The sequence below is a fragment of the Halichoerus grypus genome, chromosome 6 (assembly GCF_964656455.1).
Source record: "Halichoerus grypus chromosome 6, mHalGry1.hap1.1, whole genome shotgun sequence".
NCBI lineage: Eukaryota > Metazoa > Chordata > Mammalia > Carnivora > Phocidae > Halichoerus > Halichoerus grypus.
This window is the reverse complement of record NC_135717.1, coordinates 170419516-170437498: the sequence shown is the minus strand read 5'-3', so window position 1 is coordinate 170437498 and position 17983 is coordinate 170419516. Positions and strand designations below refer to the sequence as shown.

At 55.8% G+C, this 17983-nt stretch overlaps 1 protein-coding gene and 1 pseudogene across 1 annotated transcript in view; both read right to left on the bottom strand.

Moving 5' to 3' along the window:
* Nucleotides 1-283: 283 nt before the first annotated feature.
* FAM83F (family with sequence similarity 83 member F) overlaps nucleotides 284-17983 on the bottom strand; it is a 39415-nt gene continuing 21715 nt past the window's right edge. The window contains exons 2-5 of the mRNA XM_036078577.2: nucleotides 17610-17777; nucleotides 16962-17083; nucleotides 14575-15269; nucleotides 284-7520 (exon numbers count right to left, since the gene is read on the bottom strand). Coding sequence (XP_035934470.2) covers nucleotides 7471-7520; nucleotides 14575-15269; nucleotides 16962-17083; nucleotides 17610-17777 — 1035 coding nt within the window. The 3' untranslated portion in view covers nucleotides 284-7470. The remainder of the gene's footprint in view (nucleotides 7521-14574; nucleotides 15270-16961; nucleotides 17084-17609; nucleotides 17778-17983) is intronic.
* On the bottom strand, nucleotides 15282-16915 carry LOC118527003 (small ribosomal subunit protein uS12 pseudogene; annotated as a pseudogene).

Genomic DNA, 17983 nt, shown 5'->3' with positions numbered 1-17983 from the left:
TTCCATCTCCCATTCACTCCTCAGGTGTTGGCTTAGAGATCACCTCCTCCTCCAGGAAGCCTTCTCTGACCTCCACCTGTGGGCTAAGTGCCTCCTCTGGGCTTCTGTACCCCCGTACCTCCCCCTCATAATGCTTGCCTCCCTGTGTCCATCTTCCCAACAAGGTTATGAACACCTTGAGGGCAGACACCAGGTCTGTCTTATTACATTGCCTAGGTCACACAAAGTTCTCAATAAGTTTGTTTGAACAAATGAATTAATAAAAGTAAATCTTAAATACATGTTGGTTAAAACTCCAGACTCTTTAATGGCTCTCACCACAGGGCAGGGCCCCTGGTGGATACTTAACGTAAACATCAAATGGGTGAAAACCAACAACTCCAGAATTTCTGTAAAGAAGAAGGCTTAGTGGCAGCAATCTGGTTAGAGCAGAGATCTGGTTGGTTCCTCTTGACGGAATAATGACAAAGTCAGGATCCCAGGTGTGACAGTGGGGAGTTGGCGTGGGGAGCATGGACGGAAAGCGTGCTGGGCCAGGTGTTGGCAAACAAGGGCTTGCCAGCCACATCCAGCCACTGCTTGGTGGTGTAGAGCCCACAGGCTAAGAATGATTTTTGCATTTTTTAAATGGTTGGGAAAATGAGGGGCGCCTGGGTGGCTCAGTCAGTTAAGCATCTGCCTTCGGCTCAGGTCATGATCCTGGGGTCCCGGGATCGAGCCCCATGTTGGGCTCCCTGCTCAGCGGAAAGCCTGCTTCTCTCACTGGCTCTCTCTCTCTCAAATAAATAAATAAAAACCTTTAATAAAAAAAAATAAATGGTTGGGAAAATGAAAAGAATAATATTTTATGACACATGAAATTTACATGAAATCCAGGAAGTCTCATTGGAATACAGCCACGCCCACTCATTTACACACCGTCCGTGGTTGCTTTAGTGTAACAGCATCGACAGATACTACATGTTCCCAAGGCCTAGAACATTTACTATCTGCCCATTTACAGAAAAAGTTTGCCCACCCCTGGGCTCTGCTATCTTACTCTTAGCCCGAGGAAAAGAAACGTGCTCCAGCTAGCCACAAGGTGTCAGCATCTCACCACAGTGTGTTCAGCCGCGCGGGCTCCTCGAAGGAACCACAGCCAGGCGTGGGGTTCTGGGCCCCAGGCCCTTGCCCGTCCTTGAGCATCTCCCAGTCCCACTAGGGAGCCAGCCTGGCGGTAGTGGTGGAGAGCAACGGAGCTTAAAAGCTAGAAGAAGAGTGCCTGGGTGGCTCAGTTGGTTAAGCGTCTGCCTTCAGCTCAGGTCATGATCCCGGAGTCCTGGGATCAAGACCCATGTCAGGCTCTCTGCTCAGCAGGGAACCTGCTTGTCCCTCTCCCTTTGCCACCCCCACCCATGCCCTTCTCACTCTTTGGCTCTCTCAAATAAATAAATAAAATCTTAAAAAAAAAAAAAAGCTAGAAGAAAGTTAGGGAGGGTCTGGAGCCCGCTTGACGGGTACAGGACTGGCTTGGGAAGTCCAGTAGCTTGGTGCAGGTAGGCAGGCTTTTCTGGATGTGCTGGGATTTGTTTGGTTGTTTTTGTTTGTTTGTTTGTTTGGTTTGGGTTTAATTTGTATTTTATATGTGAAGGGTTTTCCAAACAAACTAAAATTGTCTATTTTACCCAGAACTATCCATGAAGAAAAACTGTGGGACTTTCTCCACAACCAGGTAAGACTGTGGCCCTCTTCTATGCCTGGAACCCACCAGCCCACAGAGCTGAGGTGAGGTGGGGTGTGCACTGGGGAACATGGGGCCCCGCCAGGCAAAGCGGCCACAGATGGCATCCCTGGCAGGTTTCCTGCACCCTTCTTTCAAAACCTGGGCCTTGGAACTTCTTCCAGGTGGATGGGCATTTAGCCCCATGTGCCCGCTACTCACTGTGAAAGCAGCAAACATATATAAGGGAGGGAGCAAGGAGAGTTCAAGAGAGAATGTCCCAAGAGGGAAATGATAAAGCCCTCACTCTAACACACCAACGGAAGCAACGTTAGCCACTCTGCTGAGCGCTTTACTCCCCACAGCCTCTGGAAAGTGGCACCGAGATTATCCCCGTTTTACACATAAGGAAACCGAAGCTCCAGGTGTGAGGCACCTTGCTGGGTTATTTAGCTGCTAAGTGGCCGAGTGGGGAATCTAGCCCCACCCTGCCCATCCTGAGGACTACCCTCTGGCCACCGTCTGCCTCAGCTAAGGTCAAAGCAAACGGCCTGCCCCAGCACCACCCTAAAGACACGAGCTCCGCCCAGGGCCTTCCTTCCTTGCTCACCATTCAGCCTCAGGCCTACCTCACAGTAAATATGCATCAAAGGAACAAATGAATGAAGCCTTCCAAATCCTGCAGTGAAGTGCCTTTCCTTGTCCAATCAGCCAACTTCCAAGACCTTCCAGAAAGAGATGAGCCAGGGTGTCCAAGCTGCACTCAGGAAAGAAGAATCACCAGTCATGGTTCTGGGTTCTTAGCACAGGATGGCCCGTGCTCCTCCCTTGCTTGTGCCCAGAGGACCGTGGCCATGGCGGGCACACCACCTGCTCTTGCTTTTTCCTCCTCTCCTCCTGACTGCTTACGCTCCTGCTGCTTCTGTGGCAGGTCCTAGCCGGTCTCCTGTGCCGTGGACTTCTGTTCCTGGAGCTTCTTCATGGCTGCGGACAATGCCTAATTTCTAGCCACTTCACTGGATGAAGACTGGTCTCCAACCAGCGGTCACTCGGAGAGGCCACGGGCAGTGCTCCGGATGGGTCCAGATAACTAGATTCTAGCCCTTCCCGTGACTTACAGGGTGACTGGACACATTTCCTCACATCAAGGCCCTCACCTCCTCGTCCCATTTTTATGTTAGCAATTCGAAAGGAAGCATGCAAAGTCATCCCGGAGCAGCCAGAGAGGCCTGGAGGCCTGGGCCTACCCAGTCTGGAGCACCTGGGAGAGGGAGACTGCCCACTAAGGACACACGCTGAAAGGAGAAGTCTTCCCTGAGGAAAGGACTCAGTCAGGAAGGACTTCCGATAACTCAGTTCTTAGGAAATTAAGTAGCAGAGAGCAGAGTCCTGTTTGGCCTCCATGTACGGTCTCAGAAGTCAGGAACAAGACTGAAAGGGTCATGATCAATTCTGGTGCCTCTGACACCACCCACGTTGATTAGCCTGGCTTACTGTCTCTATCAAGTGGCTGTCAAGTTTTCAATCATTTAACAAACAGGCATTAAGTAGATACTGTGGATACAACAGTGACCCAGATAGACGATGGACAGAATGGGTACCTATCAACCTCTGGACGGGAACCCCAAGGACAGAACGGGTACCTCTCAGCCTCCGGCCGATCTAGCAATTACTCAGCCTAAGGACACACTCCCATGTGCACCTGCCACCTTCCAGCCTTCTCGAAGGCGCCCATCCTCTCAACCTTGGTCTGGCTCAGCCTGCTAAGCCCGGGGTGCCGGTTTTGCACCAGACCTCCTGCCACTGGAGCAGGACAGATGATTACAGTGACAGCCGCCGGGCCCTCCAGGTGGGGGGAGAACAGCCGTGGCCCACGCTGAATGATAAACTACATCCCCGGTGCACGGCGGGGCTCATCTGCTGCTAAGGGGGCTTTGCCGATGTTGACTCATGACACTCCAGGTAGCAGTTCCAGCCTGGCCTGACTTGAGGAGCGTGGAAGTTTCTCTGCTATCAGCCCTGGCTGCCTTTTGGGGGTGAGGACGTTGTTGGGCACACACAGGTCTGTCCAAGGGTGCTTTCCAAGTAGGACTCGACTCAAACTAAAGGAAGGCGAACAGATTGGGAGGAAATGTAACAGGGTGCTCTGTGGAGTAAGGCAGATGTGTGCACATAAACACACCTGTTCCAGGGAGTACAAGGCAGTGAAGAGCTAAGCAAGGTAACTAGAACAAGACGAAGATGCTATTATGTCAGTCACAGAAAGCAAAATAGTTGGCAAATCAGCCACCTCTCTGGGCCAAAGGTTCCATCAAAGAGAAGGGTTTCATGGGGGCGCGCACATGAAAGCACCCCCGAGAAGCAGCCCGTGGGCTTTAAAGCTGCACAGAGCTCTTTCTCAGCTGGGGTGACTTCACCCCCTGGGGACATTTGGCAACATCTGGAGACATTTCTGGTCGTCTCATTGGGCATTGGGAGAGGTGTTACTGGCATTAAGTGAGTAGAAGCTGGGGTGCTGCTAAACACCCTACAAGGTGTAGGACAGCATCTCCCCCAACAGAGAATCTGTGGCTCCCAAGTGTCACCACGAGCATCGAAGGCCAGAAGCCCCGGGCTAGAGGAGCAGGCTGAGATCTGCATTTTACCCAGTGTAGGACCTTGGGAGAGCCGCGTACCTCCTCATCTGAAAAATGGGGACCGTTAAGACCTGAGCTGCTCATCACACAACTTTGTGAGACTCAGTCCCCAAATGTCCAGGAAAGCTTTTTGTAACACTGTGAAGGGCTCCTTCCTGAGCTTTGCTTAGTTTGAAGCCTGCAGGTGACTAAAGCATCTAGCAGTCACTGACAGATAGATAGTAGGCGCTCAATAAATTAAAGAAAATCATCATAGTAAAAACAAAAAAGGCCCATTTCCCCTCTCTGTCCTGTGTCCTCCATATCTCAAGGCCACCTTTTTTTTTTGCCTATGCATTCTGTTAAGTTCTCTAAAGGTAGAGGGTAGTGGCGTCAGCAGAGGCTGTGTCGAAAGCACCCTTGAATGATCAGGGATGAGGACAGAAGACACAGGAGACTGGGAAGTTTTGCCAAATCAAGGGAAGGCCTCCGGCCCCGTGCAGAAGTCCTGTATTTGCTGCTCCTGTGGGGCAGGATGCAGGCGGCAGCCGCCCCAGGGTCTCAGCCCCCAGCTGCCTGTGCTCATCGGAGGTCAGCCCACCCAAGGGGCTGTGCAAGTGGTTGGCACTGAGCCTACACAAGCCGGACCCAGAGTGGGCAACTGGGTGGTGGTGGTGGGGATCGAGGGTGCCGTTTCATCCGGGCGTGCTCCTCTGGGAGCCCTTCTGACCTTACCAGCCCTGTGGAAGCTGCTGCGTGGGGACCAAGGGCATGATCCACCCTTGAACTTACCATCCATCCAAGGATGCCAGATGTACCCTTGAGATGTGGTGAGAGAGAGAATACTTCACGGAGTGTGTGCAAGTGCTAGAACAGAGGGCAGACGTACTAAAAACTGAGAAGCCCAGAGGCAGAACGGAGTGGGCTGGAGCCTGGGCAGACGCTTGAAGCTTAGTGCTTCAAGATCCTCAGCAATCTTTGGACTACTGTTTTGTCCCAGGCCTCTCAGGGCTGGAGGAGGTCAGGGGCCATCTTGTCCAAACCTCTAGAGGGGATGAGGAGACAGGCCGGAGGGGAGGCGCCCTGCTTTGGCAACCAGCACTCCTCCCACCACATTGCCTTCCCACGGCCTCCCGCCCCCTTGTTTCTATGAACAAAGTGGGAAAACCCCATCTTGGCACCTGGGAAAATGGGCAGAAAGGCAGGCCTGGCTCCAGGTTACAGGGACTTGGCACTTCCACTCTGGATCCTCCCACACGTTAGGGCTAGGGAGGAACTGGGCCTGCTCTGGGTCAGAAGAGGGCAAGGGGATATAGGAGGCCAGCCTCTCTGGGAGGGAAGGCACAGGAAACCTTTGGGAAGAACACTTAGGAGCTGGTCCCTTCCCTAGGCCTCCTCCCTTGTCCCCAGAGGGAGACTCTCCCCACCAAGGGTGACCTCTTTCCCCGACTGTCATTTGCCCACCTGTGTCTCATAGGGTCAAGGTGATGGCCCCGAGCAGAGGGGACACCCTCCATGGCCTGGTTTTCACCTCCCCTTTCCCTCCCCTCCAGAACAAGCACGTGCCACATTGCCAGCACGTCCCAGGAAGTGTTTAATCCTCAGAAAAGCTCAAGGAGGTGGGTCAGGGTCCCACCCTGGGAAGCAGACTCACCCTTCCTTTCCTCCCCACCGCCAGGGCCAGGCTCTCCCCCCATAGCCGTACCTTATCATCCCACCTCCTGGCTCACCTCCATGCCCCGAGGGCCCTCCCCCAACCCCACACCTGGGCCCCTCCTCCAGGTGCTGCTGGTGCCCCAGGGTTTTTGCAGAAGGAAAGACACACAGACAAGTTTGGTTCAGAAGTAAGAGGCTGGGGGAGGCCGCCTGGTGGTGCGTCCACTGGGCGATGCGGCCCCTCGGCTTCCCTGCGGCTACGATCCCCCAGCCATAGGCTCGCAGAGCCTGCAGTTTGGTAATTTCTCTGTTGTCCATTCAAGAAATCTCTCCTCAGACCCCTGTGGTCACACAAGTGGGGAGGGGGCGGTGTGTGACTTTAGGCTGCTCTCCCTGGCCTGGTGTGGCAATCAGGCCAGGCCCCTTTGGGGAGGTGGAGGCTCCTAGACGCAGCCTGACTTTTGGCAGGAGGCAAAGGCTGGTCTTCGGCTGAAATGCAACTAGAGAAGGCACAAAAGTCCTCGCTGGTGAAGGGGGCTGAGGGCCATGGCGGGGGGGGGGGGGGGGGGGAGGGGGGGGAGGGAGGTGGGAAAGGACACATGCCCTTGTCTGCAGGGCTTAACCTCCCATACCACTTGAACCTCCCACCCTCGGCCAAGCTCTCTCTGTCTGCCCTGGGCTGCAAATCAAGGCACTTTATTAAAGGGAGGGAGCAGCCCCAGGCAAAGGCACAAAAAGAACCCCCATATGTGTTTGCAACAGCCAAGGAGGTCTGGACGACTGGAGTGGAGACTGCTAAGATGGTGGGGAGGGAGGGGAAGCAGACCTCAGTACGAGGGCTCTCAGAATGGCAGGGTCAGATTCTGCCCCTGGCTGAGGGGAGGCCTGACCCTCATTTCACTCCAGGTCTAGTACGGGAGCCTGCAGGAACCGGGCCAGGAAGGCCGCAGCAGCCGGTGCCCTAGCTGTCCTCGCTGCACCTTCTACCTTGAGTTCAGAGTCTAGGTCAAGACTGGCTCCCTGGCCCAGAGCCCCATCCGTCCTCTTCCCTTATATCCCACCAAACCTCTTGAGAGACCAGAAGCACCAGGAAGCCCAGGGAAGGAGAAGTCAGGGAGCTAGGGCTGCCCTGGAGACCCCATCGCATTAGGCATGAAGACATGGGCTCACCCCATCTGGGGACCTGCAGGGCAAGGCTGGCCCAGTGGAGGGAGGGGGTCCAGCATAAAGGAGAGCAGACATGAGTCAAGCTTCCACTTCATGTAAACAAGAAGAAGAGACCCCTGCCCAGTCAGCGACAGTCTTGTAGGGGTGTGTGGTCGTCTTGAGATGCTGCAGATTCTCACATCTGGGCTTGAGGGTCCCTGAGGCCAGGATGGAGGCTGTCGGGCAGGAAGCAAGTGAGGGTCCGAAGTGCAAACTGGTGCAGGGTCTGACCTGTATTCTCCACAGGACAGGGCTGGGGGCATCCACAGGTCCTACCCACTGCTGACCTATGGCTCAGGAAATCACGCAATTGCTGGCCTTGGCAGGCCTGGGACTTCTTTTACCTGCAGAGACAAGTGACACAGGCAAGGAAGACGTAAGTGAAGTGCTCAGCGGACTCGCCTCCCATTCCTCTCCTGTGCACTGCCCACACCTCAAATTTGGGGCTGGGGTCACTGTCTCCCTCCCAAGGTGCTGATCTGGAGTCAGTAGGGCCCCCAGGAAAGCAAAAGGAAAGGTTCTCCCTGTCTGGTACTCTCAGAAAGACCGTCACTGTTTGGGATATCAAGGGGTCTGCCACCTCCTGACCTCAGCAGCGTCGCGGCGGGGGGGGGGGGGGGGGGGCGCGAAGGATCCAGAACCCCAATCTACAACTATAATCGATGACTTGACATCTTGCCAAGAGGTGGTTTACCAGTAGCTAATACTGTATGCAGTCTCCCTCACAGCTTACAAAGCACAACCAGCTTTCCCCCTGGGTAGCTCAGCTAATCCCCCTGGGTAGCTGCTGCACCTCGAGGTGTCATTAGCAGCCGGGCCACCAGCTCCCCGAGCCAGTCGACACCAGCACCAGCACCTGGCCTTCCAAATCCAGCCTCGGCTCCTTCCACCGTGCAGGCACCCCGGGAGGGGTCCCCAGGGTCAGCAGGCTGATGGGGAGCCAGCACGGCCCAGACCACATGCTCTGGGGGGTGGTTTTAAGACAGAGGAGGGAGGGGCGCCTGGGTGGCTCAGTCGTTAAGCGTCTGCCTTCGGCTCAGGTCATGATCCCAGGGTCCTGGGATCGAGTCCCGCATCGGGCTCTCTGCTCGGCAGGAAGCCTGCTTCTCCCTCTCCCGCTCCCCCTGCTTGTGTTCCTGCTCTCGCTGTGTCTCTCTGTCAAATAAATAAATAAAATCTTTAAAAAAAAAAAAAAAAAAAAAGACAGAGGAGGGAGGACGCACACTTCATTGAGGGGAAAGATGGGGGGAGAGAAAGCTGTTCTTCTCCAGGCCAGAGAAGCATGCTTCTCCTCTTCCCAGGTCCCTTCCATCCACGTCTACTTCCTTTCAACCCCAAAGCGGAGGCCAGTGGCTTCTTTGGCTGGATTTCTGCTCCCAGAGCTGCAGAGGGGAGGGGGGGTGGGGGAGCGGAGAGGCAGACACTGACATTTCTGGCCCCCCAGGTGTCAGGCTGCTGGGCCTCTGTCCTCCTGGGCACGGGCTGCCTTTCTCCCGGGTGCAGGCTGCTGAGCTCCTTCCTGCCGGCCCCTCTCCACACCGCAAGGATCACCTCCCTGGCGCCCACACCACCTTCCCGTATCCCTCCAGCTGTGACTTTAATTCATGTGGCGGCTGCCTCCTCTCTTGGGCCCTTAGTAAGGGAGACACTGAAGAGGCTCCAGTGGAGCCCCTCCCCTCCCCACCCCCCTCAAGCTCGGCTCACCACCCCCCTGTCTGGGCAGACTGAACCCGCTCCTCGGGACTTGCCGCAAGTCCCGCTGGGCGTCCTTGGAGGCCAAGCTTGAGAGCGTGTAAGGCTTAGAAAAGGTGGGAGGGGGGCTGGATGACTGAGCCACCCCCTCCCTGAGGGCTCCGAGGGTCAAGGCGCCTGGGTCATCTTCCACGGTGGTGCCAGGCTGCCTCCGACACAGCTCTGCTGCTGCTTACTTCCGCTGTCCTGCGGTCCCCTCACGGCTGCAACGGACACAGCCATCCCCACTGCCTCTCCTTGGCGGCGTCTTTTGTTTGCTTGGCCTACTGAGCAGATGCAGAGTTCCTCCCCGGGGCGGGGGGGGGGGGGGGGAGGAGGCACTTTGGAGGCAGGTAAGCAGATCAATTTCTGCATCCCGAAGCAGGGGAAGGAGTGTAGCTTGGGGGGGGGGGGGGAGGATGGGCCTGCTTCCCAGGCCTGCGCTCTGTCCTGGCTCCTGCACGCCCCCCATCCCGCCCGGCGAGGCTGGGAGAGGCGGGGGTGAGAGTCCAGGTTTGCCAGGCTGTGCCTCCCACTCGTTCCATCCGGCCACGAAAGCCTGCAGAGATTCTTTAGACTCAGGATTCATCTCCATGCCTCTGACGGAGAGATGGTTTGAGGACAAACTCCGTGTGCCATCATTTCTTCAGTGCACGCTGACTGGGAGTCTAGCATGTGTAGGTGTTTGGCAGGACTGAGGAGAATCAGACCTGCTCAGGTTCACAGGGAAGAATACACAAATGGCCATTTTGTTCTGTTTTTTTTTTTTTACAAAGTATATGTGGCATGGGCAGCCCAAGGGAGATTTGAGGGAAGGCCAAACTTCAAAGGGAGCGAACACTGAAGTGAGACCCAACGTCGAGGTGGGAGCTGGTGGAGGGGCCTGGGGCGTCAGGGCAAGGCCGCTGATCCGAATGCCACACAAGGACCATGAGCTCTACCTCCCTAGGGGTTTCAGGACTTCATATTCCCCTTTTCTTTTTTTTTTTTTTTTAAAGATTTTATTTATTTATTCATGAGAGACAGAGAGAGAGAGAGAGAGAGAGAGAAGCAGAGGGAGAAACAGGCTCCCAAGGAGCAGGGAGCCCGATGCGGGACTCGATCCCAGGACCCTGGGATCATGACCTGAGCCGAAGGCAGACGCTCAACCATCTGAGCCACCCAGGCGCCCAATATTCCCCTTTTCTGCAAGATTCTTCCTCTGGATGTCCACAGAGCGTTCTCCCTCCCTTCATTCAAGTCTCTGTTCAAATGCCCCTTTGTCCCTTCATCAGAGGACTTCCCGATCACCCTTTATAAAAGGGTCACTGCCCTCCCTGTCCTTCTGTTTCCAGCACGGTATTCACTCCGTAAGAGCAGGGGTTTTGCTGGTTTTGTTCGCTGTTGTACCAGGAACTTTGCACAGAGCAAACATCGCATAGATATATATTTGTTGAGTAAAACGGATGACCAGGGAGTGGCAAGCTACTTAAAGGTTCATACCAATGCTACCAACAGCAGCATCAATAGATCCTGGCTGGCCGATGTACATGCCCTCACTCACCTAGGTGGTGATGAAGCCCTGGCGAGGCCCAAGGGAAACCAGAAAGGCAGAGGGATCATGACATATGCCAATGAGAATAAGGATGCTGGCCTCTTTTCTAGAACCAGGTGGGATCAGTTCCTCGAAGGATGCTCACTCGATTCCCCTCACCTTGCTGTGTGGTTGGGACCCTGACTGATAACAGTGCTTGGCTTTATCAAGTCAGACCTCCAAATACCAGCTGGGACATGACCCATGATGCTCAGGAGTGACACTGAATTTCGAAACTCTACTCAAGACAGCTCTTGAGTAGACTTATCCTGGAACTGGAGGCCCACAGGTCCCCTAGGGAGCTCTGAACCCTAGAAGCACTTCCCCAACCTTCCATCCCAGACAGGGGCCCAGATTTCCAAGAGACATTTGAGACCTCCAGCCCCCAGGGATGACACAGGTGAGCCTGAAGTCCCAAATCCAGGAGCCCAGTGGCCACAGAACTAGGAGCCAGACCACACTGCCAGTTAGGGTGGCCCCCCATGCATGAATCAGGGAACCCAGGAGAGTTCTGGAAATGCAACTGTCACTGCAGTCACCTCAGAGAACTCTGGGAAGAAAAGCATGGACCCAGGCGACCTCGGAAGGTACTCTGGGGTATTAATGGCCACTCTCCACTAATGGGATACCAGGGGGAGAGTCCATTGGTAAGAAGCCTCTGGCCCTTCCAAATAGTCTTTAATGATGTAGGAAAGTGGCACTAACCCTAGCCTTCTGGAGATAACCACAATGCTTTGTGCAAGGTCCTGGGAGGCAAGAGACCATGCTGCCCTATCTCCCTGAGTGACCAGGGACACAGAAGCTTGCCTCTCTGCATATCCTATCTGTGAACGATGTCATCAGGCAGGGTGGTTGTGAGTTCTGTGTGACAGCATTTAGCATGGGTCCACCCAGCACCTGGTCAGGGAATGTCTGTGCCTTTCTTCCTTCCCTGGAGGACATTACCTGGAACTTCCCCCCGCCCCCCAGCCTGGCAGCCCTGTGAGAACAGGGCCTATCCGAGTGTTGTCATAATCCGCTGCCCTGGGGACCCCCTACATGGGAAAACACTGAGGACACTTTTTAAAATGCAGATTCCTGAGCCCAGCCCAGCGATACAGACTCCCCACTGTGTTTTAACAAGGCTCTCCAGTGAATGCTGCTCCCTGAGATTGGGATCTCTGCCCCAGAGGGCCTGTCCCAAGCTCCTGGATGGACACAGGTGACAGGCTTGGGAAAGGTCCTAAGTGCACCCAGTGCAGAAACAAGGTCTCAGTTGAGAGAGAAACCAGAAGGAAAAGGAGCTCAGCTTCCACCAGTAGAGGGGGCAGTGAGCCTTCAAACCACCAGGCAACACTCCCCGCGCCCCCTCAACCCTGACAAGACACCCCCCCCCCCATCCCCAGACCTTCGGAAGGGATTTCCGAAGGTTCTCCCAAGGGCCACACTTGGACCTGCAAAAATCTGCATGCTGGTTGACAACTATATACTTCTTATCAAGCAATCTTACAGGCTGCCAGCACTTAGCTTTTCTTTTTCTCTCTTCCACCCACCCTATCCATCAGCCCAGGCTCTCCCTGGACAAGAGGGCAGCAGGGAGAGAGAGGACAGAGTCCGAATCAGGAGCTCAGAGGGACCTCCGAAATCCTCCCTGGCTCAGTTCCTCCTCTTCTCGAACAGGAAACAGCCCTGGGGAGGGGAATGGATGGGTCCAGGGTATGGGGAGCAAAGTGCTGGGAGCTGAGATCCCACATGATGTCTGTTCTGATGATGTCCTGAATGTTCTATAGGAAAAGGATCCTTTCCCTAGGTGAGGGCTCTAAGGTAGTAAAGTGATTTCCTCCTGGATGACAGTTCCCAGAGTACTGGAATTACTAGTTCCAACCTTGGGGGCCCCATGCGGTCAGGAACGCGACCCTCTGCCACAGAGTCCTGGTGACTTAGCTTCTGAGACGAGGCGCCAGGACAGCCCAGCTGCAGTCCAGTGTTTGGGAAGCTGGAGGCCAAGAAAAGGGCCTGTGGGGAGAGAGGGGTCCTGCTTCTTGCCACTGCCCTTTGAGGGAAGCAAGCGGCAGGGAGAGGAATGGGCTCATTAGCAACCTGACTACGAGGCCCCCCGTGAACGGGATGCCCAGCCAGGTGAGCTGAGGCTGTGCTGGATGAGGCCACTCTGTGTTCCTTCTAAAGAATGGAGAAGGAATAGGGTGACCCTGCTGGGCATCCCCGGGGCCTGCCTGACTTTATGTGCTGGGCACTCAGGAGAGGAGCTTCCCCGGGGCGCAGCCCCACGCGCTTGGCTGGCTCCTGGGCACCGTCCGAAAACACTCAGAGGGCAGTGTCAGTGACGGTGACCAGCCCAGTCCTCCAAGCAGGGGAACTCGCTGCTGAGAGACTTAGGAAAGGTGGCAGGAAGGGACAAGACAATGGGCCTTTCATTTCTATGGAAACAGCACCTCAGGGTGAGGGGCTGAAGGGAGCGAGAGCTCCCACTTCACCTACAGTCAGGACTTGGGAAGTGGCCCTTCTTGTGGTTGGGCTCACCCCTCCCTCGCCCTTCCCTGCCAGGTGTTCACCATGGCAACCCTTCCTCCAAACAAGAGGTGCAAGGTGGCATAGCAGCTGGTGTTGGGGGCGCCAGGGAGCCCAGCGGGGACAGGAGTGGGGGCCAGCACCCCTCCCTGGCAGGACACGGGCCCCGGCCTGGGTTTGAGTCCTGACCCCACTACCACTTACTGTGCCCTGGGCCCACCGAATGCACCTCTCTGAGCTTCTAGCAGCCACCTCTGTGGTGGTTGTAAGGAAAAAGGGAGAGAGAAAGCATCTCGTGAAGGACCGGGCACTTCCCGGCCAAATGGAGGTACGGCACTGGCAGCCCTGCGTCCCACACTCACAGGGACTCCCCGGCCTGTCCTGACATGGGGAAGCGCAGACGGGGCGCGCCAGGTTCTGTGGCCGGCTGGGGGGGGGGTCAGCGGGGGGGGGGGGGGAGATGGCTGTGATCCAGTCAGAGCTGGGGCCGTGGGGGCCACAATAGACCTGGAAGCACTCAGGCTGCCCAGGCCAAGGCCCCAGCGTCACCTCCCTGGCCGGGTGGGAGGCCGGTCTCACTGCTGCCGAGCGCCACGGCCATGGGAGAAACCCCAGCATGGAGACCCCTTCCACTGGGAGGTGCTGCCACGGGGACAGGCACGGGCAGTGGCCCCGGCTGCCACCACCAGCCTCCAGAAAGTCCTGCTCCGGAGAAAGAGACAAAGGCCCAGACCTCCAGGGGATCCCCAAGAGCCAGCCAGAAAGACACGGCCACCAGGAACAATGTCTCCCGAATGTAAGCAGCATGGTAAACACCACTTCTCAAATAAGCACACGGAAGAGCCGAGTCACACTATTTACAACAGAAATGAGGAAAGTGGGTCAGGGCGTTGGTGGGGCACAGGTGAGGGTGGGGTGTGTGTGAGCTGGCTGGATCCTGATGACAGGTGATGTGGCAGGGAACAGGTTTTCTAGAATGAGCCCTAGACTCAGAGGCAGAGGTCAAGCCGGGGTCAGGCCTCTCAGCTGCTCCGTGTCTGTTTCTTCCCTGACAAAGGACAAAGTTTCCAAGCCTGGTAGTAGTAACGATAGCTCTCGGACGACTCCATGTCCAGCACTGTTCTGAGCACTATATATCCTCAGAGCAGCTGAGCAAGGCGGCTTTCTCCCTTTTATTTCTTTATTTTTAAAGATTTATTTATTTATTAGAGAGAGAAAGAGCGAGCGAGCGAGCACGAGGACAGGGGCAGAGGGAGAGGGAGAGAGAATCCTAAGCAGGCTCCACGCCCAGCGCAGAGCCCCGCGCGGGAGTTCGGTCTCAAGACCCTGAGATCATGACCTGAGCTGAAATGGAAGAGTCAGACGCTTCAGCCAACTGAGCCACCCAGGCGCCCCGTCCTTCTCCGCTTGGAGAGAAGAGGAAGTGAACTCGGACCTGCCCGAGCAGCAGGGGAACTGGGCAGCGTCGGAGCTCAGGGCTCCCGCTCCCTGCGCGCCCGCACGCTGCCTGTCTGCAGAGAGGAGGCAAGGCTCCCGGAGGGGGACGGGGGGCGTGGCGGGCAGGGCGCCGCGGGCGGAGGGCTCACCTGAGATGTCGGCACTGGAGCCCTCTTTGGGCCTCTTCCCCGTCACTAGCCGCACTTCTGCAAAGGTCTCGGTGCAGAGGGAGCCGGTCACACCGTTGGGCGCCGTGGGACTCTTGGCCCGTCGACTGAAGAGCCTCTTGCTCAAGCGCCTGCCGTCCTTGGCCGCCGTGGCCTCCCCGTTGGCAGCTTCTCCCTTGCCGTTTCGGACGAGCGTCTCTGGGGGTCTGGGCTTCAGGTCCACGCGCAGGGGAGAGAGCACCCTGCTGTCCTTCCGAGGCAGCTCTCCAAGGGGAACGGGCTCCACGGGGGGCAGCACCTGCTCCAGCGTGACCAGGTCATTCAGGAAGCTCTCCAGGCGCCGGGCCGCCTCGCCGCCTCTGCCCCCCTCCTCCTGCTCCTCCGGGTCGCCATCGGCCTCCCGCTGCTGCCGGGCGGCCCAGCGCATCATCTCCCCGGGGGGGTGGCGGCTGCCTGACACCAGGGCATACTTGGGGTTGATTAGCTTGCGAGCCACGGTGGAGGAGTAGTTGGCGCCGAGCCTCCCGGCGCCCCCTGCCAGGTTCAGCTGCTGGTACAAGTTCACCTCCTCGGAGATGGCATACAGCTCCCGGAACTCCACATCGAAGGGCTCCACGTTCTGCCCTGTGAGGAGGAGGAGAAGGTTCCTGTCCATGTAGGAGGAGCTCCATGTGAACCTGGGAACGTGGGGACAGAGAAGCACAACACGTAGGCCCAGCCTGGGGCAGGCCCCTGGCCGTCCCATGTGCACAGCCCGCCGCCCCCACCCCAACCTCAGCTACCACGGAGGGCAGATGCCTTGCTGCCTGGTGGAAGGGGCCTCCTGGACCCACATCCTCCCTCTTTCCCAGGTCTTGGCCTCAAATGCAGAAAGCAGGCAAGGGCATGGGAAGGCAGGCCTGGATTCCCACCTGGTTTCTACCCTTGGATGCCTTGTAAAGTGGGGCTCATGGGGCGTCCAGTCACAAAAGTGTTGTGAGGCTCACGTGTGACACCACGTGTAAAACATTTAGCTCAGTACATGGCACAAACACACTGAATAAGTACGGATGCAGCTGCTGCTATTGGTTTTGTTTTTTGTTTTTTTAAAGATTTTACTTATTTATTTGAGAGAGAGAGCGCACACAAGCACAGGGGAGGGGGAGAGGGAGAAGAAGGCCCCCTGCTCAGCAGGGAGCCCGATGCGGGGCTCGATCCCAGGACCCCGAGATCATGACCCAAGCCAAAGGCACATGCTTACCCGACTGAGCCACCCAGGCGCCCTGCCGCTCTTGTTAATAATGGCTCTTCTCTGAGTCTTTAGAGCACTCGGTGTCTGCAAACCCCCACACTTTAGCCACGTCAGAGGACTCCTGCCACTTACTGATGGCTTCACGGGCCCAGGTCTCTCGCCTCACCTAGACTTCAGTTTACTTGGAGGACAGAGACTGCACAGATACGGTCTCTCAGGTTCCTGGTAACTGACTTCTGAATCGAATTTGGGACACATTTCCTCCACACCACACCCTTACATTTCTTTTTCTTTTTCTTTTTGGCATATGAAAATTTATTATTGTCATGTTTTCGCCATCAAAACTTACGATCTTGGTCTTTCCTTCTTGCCTCTATATTTGGCGAAAAGAGAGACATTGGCTACTTTGACAACCTTAAAGCGAATTCCAGGAACGTCGCCGACAGCATGACCTTTGCAGCCAAATCCAGCACCAGAACCTCGTCATTTTCCTCAGTAAAATTCAAACAACCATCACTGGGTACAAAGGCTGTGACGTTTTTGCCATTCTTAATCAGCTGGATCCTGACACATTTCCTGATGGCAGAATGTGGCTGCTTGGCTTCAACCCCTGCTTTTCTCAGCACAATTCCCTTTGCATGGGAAGCACCTCCAACAGGGCTGGCGCCCAGGGCTGTGCCCAAAGGGGCTTTCTTGTACTGTTTATCATGCCACTTCTGATCTCGTCGGCTATGGAGCTTCCTGGCAGTACGAAAACTACGACCCTTACCCATCCTGCTGGCGCCACGGGCCTGAGCAAAAGAGACCGCACCCTCACATTTCTTTCCCAGATCTGGTTCATTCTGCTTCCTGATTATCCCACCCAATGACTAGCCTCAAAATGCAACCAGGCTGCTGTGGACCATGAAAGGCAAGCCATACTTAATGCCCAGGAGGAGTTGACCCTCTTTCTGGAACAATCCAGTAGCCAGAAATTTTGAGGGCAGGGACTGGCCAGGAGGCTCTTCTTTGCCATTAGATCAGATAATTAGTCATGCCCATGACTATGGGGGCTCCAGTCCAGAGTCTTCCTGACCATGTACATTTGTTACTACAAATATAGGCCTCCGGGGCTCTTCTATGACCTGTCCCGACTCACCTGTAAGATCCAGTGGCTACTTTTTCACCATCTACCATTAGGAACGTTGATGACAGGGTCCCCTTGATCTTCCCCATGGGCATGTAGAAGCCAACACCCGTCACAGAGCGGACACGGATGTTCTGTTGAGAAGAGGAGAAAGGCACTGTCACTCATGAGGCTCTAAGCCAAGTTCTGTTTGGGCAGAGGAGGAACCCTCTTGTCCGTGGAACCTGCCTGTTGGTTCCTGTCTATACTAGACTCCGCTTCCTACAGCCGTAGAGGTGGAACCCCATTTGGAGAGCAAGAGGAAGTTAGCAAATCTTGCTCTGAGCGTAGATGAGCCCAGAGTGGTGCCTGCCGGCTCCCAAAGCTCCCCAGAAGAGAAACGTAGCCCTAGCTTTGATCCTGACAGTGACTCTGCAGGGTGAACACCCCAGGACTGGGCCACAGCTGCCTTCTTAGCCTCAATAGTCTTGAGTTGAAATTTAAGCTGGGCATGTAATTTAGGGTTATTAATTCACAAGCAAGGTTTTAGACAGAAAGAAAGGTGTTGAGCATGCTCACCTGTGCGCCTGAACTGGGCAGAGGATGGGTCAGAGGCAGCCTCCATCTCATCTCCCGCCCTCCTTCCCCAACCTCCACCCCTACCCCAGTGGTACAACTTACCCGAATACGGAAGTCGGTGAGCTCTAGGCCCTGACACATTTCCAAGAAAAACTTCACGCCTGCCTCATCCAGGATGATATATACTGGGACCCGGCGCTTAAAGGCAGCATCCACAATGTCTTGGAAGATATCGCCATCAGTGAAGAGGTCCATGACCACCGCAATGACCTGGATGGGGAAGGGCACTAGTGAGGCACGTGGTGACTCCATGTCTGTAGCGATACGCTGTGGCCCAGAGAGGACCAGCTGGGCCTAGGTGACTGGAGGCCAAGAGTCAAACACCCCATCTGCACCACTCCTGGGCTCTCCACGTCCCTGCCCATCTCTGAGCACATCTGAGCCCGGAGATGGGCTCTCTGCTCTGAGAAATGCCT